At 42.1% G+C, this 10800-nt stretch overlaps 1 protein-coding gene across 6 annotated transcripts in view; it reads left to right on the top strand.

Moving 5' to 3' along the window:
* kirrel3a (kirre like nephrin family adhesion molecule 3a) overlaps positions 1–10800 on the top strand; it is a 568693-nt gene that overhangs the window by 253170 nt on the left and 304723 nt on the right. For all 6 annotated transcript variants that reach the window (XM_043676910.1, XM_043676908.1, XM_043676912.1 and 3 more), the window contains exon 2: positions 7991–8140. In XM_043676910.1, coding sequence (XP_043532845.1) covers positions 7991–8140 — 150 coding nt within the window. The remainder of the gene's footprint in view (positions 1–7990; positions 8141–10800) is intronic.

The following is a 10800-nucleotide window of genomic DNA, read 5'->3' as shown; positions in this document are numbered from 1 at the left end:
GGGGAAAGGTAGCGGAGAGTGCGACAGGTAGATGGAGGTGGGGGTAATGGTAATAAATCAGAGAGGAGGGTGGAGAGGTAGGACAGGTCATGACGGCAGTGCCGGGTTGGAAGATTGGAACTGGGGTAAGGTGGAAGGAGGGGAAATGCGGAAACTGATGAAGTCCACATTGATGCCGTGTGGTTGGAGGGTCCCGACGCGGAAGATGAGGCGTTCCTCCTCCAGGCGTCAGGTGGTTAGGGTTTGGTGATGGAGGAGACCCAGGACCTACATGTCCTTGGCGGAGTGTGAGGGGGAGTTGGAGTGTTCGGCCGGGGGGGGCGGTGGGGTTAGTTGGTGTGGATGTCCCGGAGATGTTCTCCGAATCGCTCTGCAAGTAGGAGTCCTATATTTTCTACAAACCCACCAACTCCCACAGCTACATATATTACAACTCCTTCCACCCTGCCCCCTGTAAAAACGTTACTCCTTATTCCCAATTCCTCTGCCTTCACCGCATCTGCTCTCAGGAGGACCAGTTCCACCACAGAATAGACTAAATGGCCTCTTCTTTAAAAAACCCAATTTCCCCTCTCACGTGGTCAATGATGCCCTCCAGTACATCTCATCTACTTACCACACCTCTGCCCTCAAACTCCACCCCTCAACCATAACAAGGACAAAAACCCCCCAGTCCTCACCTTCCACCCAACCAACTTCCCCATATATTGCAAATAGACCCCATCACCATCACCAGAGAATATATTCCCTTCCCACCCCTATCCACTTTCCGCCAAGACTGTTCCCTCCGCGACTACCTGGTCAGGTCCACGCCCCCTAACAACCCACCTTCCCACCTGGCATCTTCCCCTGCCACCATAGGAATTGCAGAACCTTTGCCCACACCTTCCCCCTCTCCTCCATCCAAGGCCCCAAAGAAGTCTTCCACATCCATCAATGTTTCACCTGTACATCCACAAATGTCATTTATTGTATCTGTTGCTCCCGATGTGGTCTCCTTTATATCAGGGAGACAGGACTCCTACTTGCAGAGTGCTTCAGAGAATATCTCTGGGACAGCTGCGCCAACCAGCCCCACCGCCCCCGGGCCGAAAACTTCAACTCCCTCTTCCACACCACCAAGGACATGTAGGTCCTGGGCCTCTTCCATCACCACATCCTAACCACCTGACGCCTGGAGAAAGAACATTTCACCTTCCGCCTTTGGACCCTCCAACCACATGGCATTAATGTGGACTTCACCAGTTTTCTCATTTTCCCCTTCCCCCAAATTATCCCAGTTCCAACCTTCCAACTCGACACCACGGGCTCTTGCCTGAAACGTCGATTCTCCTGGTCCTCGGATGCTGCCTGACCTGCTGTGCTTTTCCAGCACCACATTTTTGTCTCTGATCTCCAGCACCTGCAGTCCTCACTTTCTCCTAGATTGTTAAGTATCTCATCCAATACCTGAGTAACCATTTCACTGACCCCTCACATGCGCCTAATTACACTTCTCCCAGAACACTTACAAACGTAAGAAGCTGACACAACACCACGAGGGATCTGATTCCCCCTTCCCCAATTCTACACCTGGCCCCCTTTCCCCATTCAACACCCGAACACCATTTCCCCACCACAAGACCCAAACCCTAACTCCCTTCCTCACCCCCGCAGCCCAAAGGACCAGACCCCAATACATATGCCAATGCCAGCGTATCACCCAATACATAAACTCTATATTGACGCTGCTCGAGTTATCAATACTCACTGCATCTATTTTTGCCCTGGATCAAATTGGCATTCAGGAGAACCCACAGTCTGTTATTGCAATATGTCACCTGCCCTACAACCTTTACTGCCTCTTAGTTTAGTAATTGATTCAGTTTGTTAAACTATTCAATATTCAACATATGAATATCCAATATAATTATAATATTATAATTAGTACAATAGTTAACTAGTCAATAAATTAATTTTTCTTTTCACTACCACTATACATCAGCCTTAGAATCTTATAAACATTTTCACTTAATGATTAAAAATGTACAAATATTTCTTATTTCCCTTCTGCTAGAATCTCTTACATAATTTTAAGTCAGGTAATTACCTTTGTTAAAAAGTGTATTTTTCTCACTTGCTGCACTTTATACACAGGTGTATAATCAGCCCATGATTTTCCTGAGCTATTGCTGTTGTTTTCATTTGCAAAGTTAACATTTTGAAGTTATAACAGTAACAGCACACTCTGCTATTTCTCCCAGGTAAGGTTGCCAATCGTCCTGCACTGTACCAGTCTTCTCCCACATGAAGAGCTAATCTCTCAGATATTCCTGTGAGAGGCTTGGAATGTTTTACCATTTCCATCCACTGGACACTTAACAAGGATGCAATGTATTCCGAATACAATGTGTCCCCGGCACATGCACATTTCAATAACTCCATGTGATAGAGTGATTCCTGGTGTGTAGAGAATGTGTATTGTAGCCATCAGAACTGAATGGTAACTGTGAGGATTGATGTATTGGCTGGTTACTGGTGACAGTGTGTGAATATGGTGGTTGGATTTGGAGGTTATGTGATGGATTTGGACAGGTACATGAATAGGAAAGGTTTAGAGGGATATGGGCCAAACGAGGCAAAGGAGACTACTTTAGTTTGGGAAACCTGGATGATATTGGACAAGTTGGACCAAAGGATCTGTTTCTGTGTTGTGTGACTCCATGACTCTATGAGGACTGCCATGGACTAGTTGGGCCAAAAGAATGCATTCTGTGTCAATATCTGATGTATTTATATGTTATGCGACTATTGCACCATCTGGTACTTCACTCTGGAGCAGCAGTTAACTCAAGGACAATCAATATCCTCCTGCCTTTGAAGCATTGGCATCTGTTGAAACAATTAAAATCACAATAATATAACAATAAAGAAAAAAATCATTACAAGATTGAGAGGGATTTGGGTGTTGGTTGAGTGCAATACTTTGAGAAGTGCTAAGTGGTGTAATGACTTGGAAGTGCCATTGTTGGTCTGGGGTGGACAAAATTAACAATCACACAAAACCAGGTTGTAGTTGAACAGGTTTATTTGGAAGCACTAGCTTTCGGAGCGCCACTCCTTAACCGTCTGATGAAGGAGCAGTGCTCTGAAAGCTAGTGCCTCCAAATAAACCTGTTGGACTATAACCTGGTGTTGCGTGATTATTAACTAAATGGTGCAATGTATACCATAGGGAGAGTTGGGGACAGAAATAGGAAGATTTTTACTTGCAGAGCAATTTTTGTATTCTTGAAAACACTCGCGTGCACCTTGGATGCACACATATACAGATCTATGCACACACCAAACATTGGAGCAAAATTGCAGATGCAACTTGGGCACCAGATCAACTTCTTTGCAAACTGACATTCCCCCCCACCCAGGCAAAATCAGACAAGAGTAACGCTTCAGGGAAATGCAGCTCACTGATTCAGACTACCAACTGTCTGATAGACTGAGCTCCACTCCATCACTCCACATCTCGGAATCACACAGAGTTGTAGATTCCAGCAACAACGTACAAAAATAGATCTATAGGAGACAACTGAAGAACAAGAGCATGAAAATGGAAATAAAATAACTAACTGAATAGCTTGACTTCATAGTTTGGCAAGCATGTGGTTTTCTCTTTGATTTTCTCCACAGTACTCCTGTCCTGAGAGCATTGCTGGGTGCTGGGAATCTATTCCTCTCATGCCATGTTGAATGATGAGTGTCAATAGGTTACTTGCGGCATCACAGCCAAATCCAACCTTGTCTCAAGCTGACAGTATCCTGTGGAGTTTACTGGGGAGAAATGGGGAATAGGAATCCCTTCACAACTTTCCCTCACTACTCTGTGAACTGCTTTATCAGTTGTGTTGTCTGAATGATTGGGATCATCAAACTATTCAGTGTAGGATTTAGACTCGGGAGATTGGTATCTGACCAGTGTGAGCCTTGACTGAAAGGTGAGGAGTAAGAGTAGTTCTGAGGAAGGGTCACTCAACCTGAAACGTTAACTCTGATTTCCCTCCACAGATGCTGTCAAACCTGCTGAGCTTCGCCAGCAATTTCTGTTTTTGTTTCTGATTTATAGCATCTGAAGTTCTGTCATTTTTTTTTGGGTACAGATGATTGGCCAAAATACCAAGTGAAAAATGAGGAGACGTTTTGTTTTCATGTGGTGAATTGCCATGACCCGGAATAGACATCGTGAAGTGGATCCAGAAGCAGATTTGATCATAATTTTAAAAATTAAACTGGTTTTATGGCTAAAAAGGAATGAGTTGTAGAATGATGGAAATCCCTCAAGGAGAGAAGACTTGGTCTATATCCAATGAATCCTTCTATATACTCTCGAGTGTCCCTGTGTCCATGTTTAGGATGGAGATCAGAACATTTCACAGAACTCAAATAATGATCCCATTAAGGATCTGCCATAAATTCCCTACATCTACTTTCTAATTCTATCTCTCGAGAATGGCTTGTTAAGTTTCTTTCATGAGTTATGGGTGTCACTAGCTAGGCCGGTACCTATTATCTACACCTAATTGCCCTTGGGACTGTGGTGCTGAGCTGCCTCTTTGAATTGGTGCAATCATTGTGATGTACGGACACCCCCACAACGTTGTCTGGAAGGGAACTCTAGAGGTTTCACCCAGTGATATTGAAAACAGGATGGTGTATGATTTGGAGGGGAGATTGCAAGTGGTGGAGCTCAAATACATCCACAGTCCTTGCATTTTCATTAGGGGCAAAGTACTGAGCAAATTATTGGAACTCAAGGCAGCCAACTTTCTAGGGCCTCAGGGCCTACATCCTAGGGTCTGAAAGGTAGTGACAGTAGAGATAGTGGATATTGATTATGATATTCCAAAATTCCACAGATTCTGAAAGGGTTCAGTGTATTAAAAAATGCTAATGCAGCACCCTTTTTCGAAAAGGAAGAGAGGCAGAAAGTGTGAAACTAGTTCAAGGTCTGTCATTCGGAAATGGTTGTAATCCATTATTAAGAAAGTAGTAATGGGGCATTTGGAAAGTCAAATACGATTTATCAGAATCAGCATGGTTTAATGAAGAATAAATTGAGTTTCACTAATTTGCTAGTGCTCTTTCAAGATGAAGATGAAAAGTACAGAATAGGGATCCTGTAAATGCAGTACATCTGGACTTCCAGAAGGCATTTGATAAGGTGCCATACAAAAGGTTAATATGCAAGGTAAGGTCACATGAGGCGAGGTGTGATATTTTAGCTTGGGCAGAGCACTGGATAACTAATAGAAAACAAAGTTGGTTTAAATGGGTCTTTTCCCAGTTGGCATGATGTACTTAGTGGGATGTGACATGGTTTGAGCCTTGGAGTCCCACCATTTCCAATCTAAAGAAATAACTTTTACAAAATTTATTCATCTGTGGGATGTGGGCATCGTTGGCAGGCCTGCATTTATTACCCATGCCTAGTTGCCCTTGAGAAGGTTGTGGTGAGCTGCCTTCTTGAACATAGCAAATAGGTGGAAAGTAAGTTATAATGAAGAAATAAGACATTTACAAATGGATATGTATAAATTAGGTGAATGGGCCAAATTTGGCAGATAAGTTTAATATAGATAAGTGTGAGGTGATCCATTCTGGTAGGGAAAAATAAAAAGACAACTTACTATCTGAACAGGGAGAAACTTCAGAGTGCTTCAGTGCAGAGGGATCTTGGTTTCCCTTGTGCATGAGTCACAACAATTTAGTGTATAGGTGGATCAAGTCATAAGAAGAGTCAATAGAATTATGGCATTTTTTTCTAAAGGGATGGATTTAAAAGTGGGGAAGTGTCATTGCAATTGTACAAGGCATTGGTGAGACTGCATCTGAAGACCTGCGTACAGTCTTCATCTTGAGAAAGGATGTAATTGCAGTGGAGGTAATTCAGAGAAAGTTCACAAGATTTATTCCAGAGATGCAAGTCTTGTCTAGTGAGAAGCGTTTGTGTGGTTTAGGTTATACTCGCTCAAGTTTTAAAGGATAAACGATCTAACTGAGATGTATAAGATACTAAAGGAGATTGATGGAGTAGAGATTGAGTGGATGTTTCCTCTTGTAGGGCAATCTAGAATGAGAGGTAATAGTTTTAGGCTAAGAGGTATCAAATTTAAATCAGGAAGAAGAACTGCTTCTCTCAAGGGGCCATGACTCTGTGGAATTCACTACTCTAGATTGCATTGGATGCAGGGACATTGAATAACTTTTAAGGAGGAGATAGACATATTTTTAATTAGTAATGGATTAAAGAGATATGAGGACTAGGAAGGAAAGGGAGGTCAGGCATGATGGTATTATATGGCACAGCAGATTAAGGGCCTGAATTCCCTCTTCCTGCTCCTAGTTCTTATGCTCTTATGTTCTAGGTAGTAGAGGTAATGGTTATAAAAGGTATTGTCAAAGAAGCTTTGGTGAGTTAGTGCAATGCAATGTATAGGTGGTACATACTGCTGCCATTAGCATGGATGGTGAAGAGAATAAATATTGAATCCAGTGGATGGTATGTCAACCTAATGGATACTTTGTCCTGGATGGAGTTGAGCTTCTTAAGTGTTGTTGGAGCTGCACTTATCCAGGCAAGTAGAGAGAGCTCCATCACACTCCAGACTTGTGGCTTGTAGATAGTGGACCGGATTTGGGAAGTCAGGAGGTGAGTAACTCACTGCAGAATTCTCAGACTGTGACTCATTCTTGTAGCCGCTATGATATCGCTAATTCCAGTTCAATTTATGGTCAATAATAAACTCCCGGACTCAATGGGACTCACTAATGGTAATTCAATTCAACATCAAGAGAAGGGGGCTGGATTCTCTCATTGGAAATGATCACTGTCTGGCATTTATGTGTATGTGGCTATGTTAACAAGACTGACACTCACAACATAGGCAATCCAATGTCAGCCATTATGTAAAAAAAGGCTTAAGAACAGAAAACAGCAAGTCATGGTAAGGGTTGTTTTTAAGATACTGGTCTTCCCAAGGTTCAGTGGAAGGACCATTACTTTTCTGATATATAGAAATTTTTTGGATATTGGAATGGGGGGATAAAATTTAAAAGTTGACCACTGATGCCAAAATTGAAGGTGTGGCATGCTATAGAGATGATATCAGTTGACTGCTGCAGGACAACAGAATGGGCAGGCAAATGGACTTTAGAAAGCGAGAGGTGATGCCTTTTGGGGAAGGCAGTATTGAATTAATGACATGGATTTAAAGATAGTGCAGGACCGAGAGACATGGTGGTGCACATGCATTGATCAATGAATATGGCTGGACATATCAGAAAGTAGCTAACAAGGCAAATGGGATCCTGAACTTCACAATTAGTACTTATAATGAAACTTTATAAAACTACAATGAGAGTATTGTGTCCAGTTCTTGTCACCCCATATTTTCGGAAGTATGTAAGGCTTTGAGATGGTGCAGAGGAGATGTAAGAGAATGCTACCAAGAGGAGAGAGTTCAGCTATGAGATTATATTGGAGAAGCTGGGGCATTTTTCTTGAAGTAAAGGAGATTAAACATAGATTTTATGTACAGTAAATCCACACTTAAAGTCACAGCTGTGCACTCAAAATTGTAACCTTAAATGAAACATTTTTTTAAGTGGAACAGATTTTTCAAAATAGAATTATATTTTAGAAAACTGCCACAATTTGCAATATTAAAAATTACACAACACCAGGTTATAGTCCAACAGGTTTATTTGGAAATTTAAGCATTCGGAGTGCTGCTCCTTCATCAGGCAACTGTGGAGTAAGATCATCAGACTTATGATCCTGCTTCATAGTTACCTGATGAAGGAACAGCGCTCTGAAAGCAAGTATTTCCAAATAAACCTGTTGGACTATAACCTGATGTTGTGTAATTTTTAACTTTGTCCACCCCAGTTCAACACCAGGACCTCCACATCACAATTTTCAATGTTTAATCACATTTTGATCTGTTCTTCCCACCAGGCCATGCTTCCTCGTTTACCCTACAGCCTGAGGACAGAGTTGTAGTCGCAGGACACCCAGTCACATTGTCCTGTGCAGTCGCAGGGTATCATGGGATTGTCCTGTGGACAAAGGATGGCCTGGGATTGGGAGTCGAGAAGCAACTGCCAGGTAAGGAGCTGACACTGTGGTTTGGCTTTGGGCACTCCAGGGTACAGTGATGTTTTAACTACTGCGAGATGACAGTCAGTTAATCACAGCGAGTAATTACATACGTCCATGGAAACATAAAAAGTCAGAGCAGGATTAGGCCATTTGACCCCTCAAGCCTCTTCTGTCATTCAGTACGATCATGGCTGATCATCCAACTCAATACCCTAATCCTGCCTTTCCCCCATCCCTTGATCCATTTAGCCACAAAAATTATATTTACTTCCTTTGTGAAAAGACCTCAATCGCCTTCTGTGGTAGTGAATTCCACCGGCTTGCCGCTCTCAGGGTGAAGATACTTCTCCTCATTTCAGTACTGATCCAGAAACAACTCAGCAGAGTTGATGATCTGTTGTGAGGTGTTAGCAAGTACTGAATGATAAATGAATGTGTTGTGCATTTAGGATCTGGTTCCCGGCTCAGGCCCATTCAATATCTTCACTAACTAAAGCAGGGGAATAATAAGGATGTATCATTGAGAAATCTGCTTGGATAGAGACTGGTGGTTTCATTAAAAAACCCTCAAATGTTCATCCTGACAGGCACCTTCTTCCCCCAACAATGGGAAGGGAAAGAGAGTCACCATTATCCAAGTGGATAATTCTTCACTGTCAGTCAAGAACAAAATATTGATCCACTACCAAAATGATATTTGCAATAAATAAGTGTTTAAGGAGTGTGAGAGAAGACACTGTGTTGTAATGCAGTGCGATTCTTCTATTTTGTTTGCATAACTGCTAACCCTACATTTTTAGAGACTCCGACAAAGTGTGTTGAGTTCCAGTCCAAATTCAAACCTGGCGGACAATGGAATGTTCCCCGAAAGATAAAGGGGAGATGCATGAACTGACAGAGAAAAGGTATGGGGAATGGAACTATGCAGCTAGTGAAGGAAAATATATGCAGTTCCTCCAGTTGTTAAGGCTGACTGTGAGTTGATCATAAGAGTAGAGTTTACAGGTCAAACTAGAATGACTCCCAGTTGGATTAATACATCAATATGAGATTTGTTAAGGGAATCACTGGGCATGGAGCAGTGAAATTCTAAACAAATCTTCTAACGTCGCAAACCTGTTTAACAGACAAACACTGTTTGAAGTGCACAATAATCAATGACTTAGTAATCATTCTTATTAAAACACATTAATTAGTGTTTGGAGAAGTTGCAGTTTCTATCTCCTATTATTACCCTGTAGGACTAAATACTGTCAATAGAATTCTGCAGTGATGAGTCAATGTAACAGAGTTGACCCAAGTGGTGTAAAGCAGCTTTTGTTGGTTTTGTGACAGCCATGGCTCAGTTCGTTACATCTCTCAATCATAAGATTTCTCAGTTAATTTCCCTCTCCAGGGCTTGAGCTTAAAAGTTAAGGGTGACTATACAGTGCCCTATTGAGCGAATGCTATTAATGCCAAAGGTGCTATCTTTCAGATGAGACAGAAACCAAGACCTGCTCAGTGAACGGTCATAAAATCTCACCTATGACTGAATCCTAGAGTCATAGAGATGTACAGCACTGAAACAGACCCTTCGATCCTACTGTCCATGCCAACCAGATATCCTAACCTATTCTAGTCCCATTGTCAGCACTTAGCCCATATTCCTCTAAACCCTTCCTATTCATATACCCATCCAGATGTCTTTTAAATGTTGTAATTGTCCCAGCTTCCACTCCTTCCTCTGGCAGCTCATTCCATACACGCACCACCCTCTGTGTGAAAATGTTGATCCCTTAAGTCCCTTTTATATCTTCCCTTCTCACCCTAAATCTATGCCCTCTAGTTCTGGACTCCCACACCCGAGGGAAATGAGCTTGCCTATTTATCCTATATGCCCCTCATGATTTTATAAACTTATGTAAGGTCACCTGTCAGCCTCTGACACTCCAGGGAAAACAGTCCCAGCCTATTCAGCCTCTCCTTATTGCTCAAGTTCTTCAACCCTGGCAACATCTTTGTATATCTTTTCTGAACCCTTTCAAGTTTCACAACATCTTTCTGATAAGGAGACCAGGATTGCACGCAATATTCAGAGGCTTTGAAGAAAAGCAGGCAAATTTTCCCTGATGTCTTGTCAAATATATACTCAGTAATCAACATAATTAAAAGTACAGATTACCCCATTGGTATCACATTGCTGCTCACGGGAGTTTAACGCATGCAAAGCCAGCCGCATTTCTGACATTGCAATGATGATGATGTTAAAAAAAACCATGATGTGGAGGTGCCAGTGTTGGATTGGGGTGGGCAAAGTCAGAAATCCCACGAAGGACTTGACCTGATGAAGGAGCTCCACTCAGAAAGCTTGTGATTTCAAATAAACCTGTTGGAGTATAACCTGGTGTTGTGTGACTTCTGATGAGGTTAAAAAGCACTTTCATGCTGCCACACTTGCTGAGGTTCTCCAACAATTTGTGTTTTTGTTTCAGATCTTCAACATCCACAGTTCTTTGTTTTACTAAAAAGCACTCTATGGCTATGAAGCCCCTGCCTGTGAAAAGTGCTTTATAAATACATGTCCTTCAATCTGATTATTTTTTATCAGGTTTTCTGTTAACTGTGAATTAAACAAATTCCAGTCCATGTGCCATGCCCAGAGCTGAACTGAAAGTAATTTTACT

The sequence above is a fragment of the Chiloscyllium plagiosum genome, chromosome 35 (assembly GCF_004010195.1).
Source record: "Chiloscyllium plagiosum isolate BGI_BamShark_2017 chromosome 35, ASM401019v2, whole genome shotgun sequence".
Lineage (NCBI taxonomy): Eukaryota > Metazoa > Chordata > Chondrichthyes > Orectolobiformes > Hemiscylliidae > Chiloscyllium > Chiloscyllium plagiosum.
This window is presented reverse-complemented; position numbering and strand designations above follow the sequence as displayed.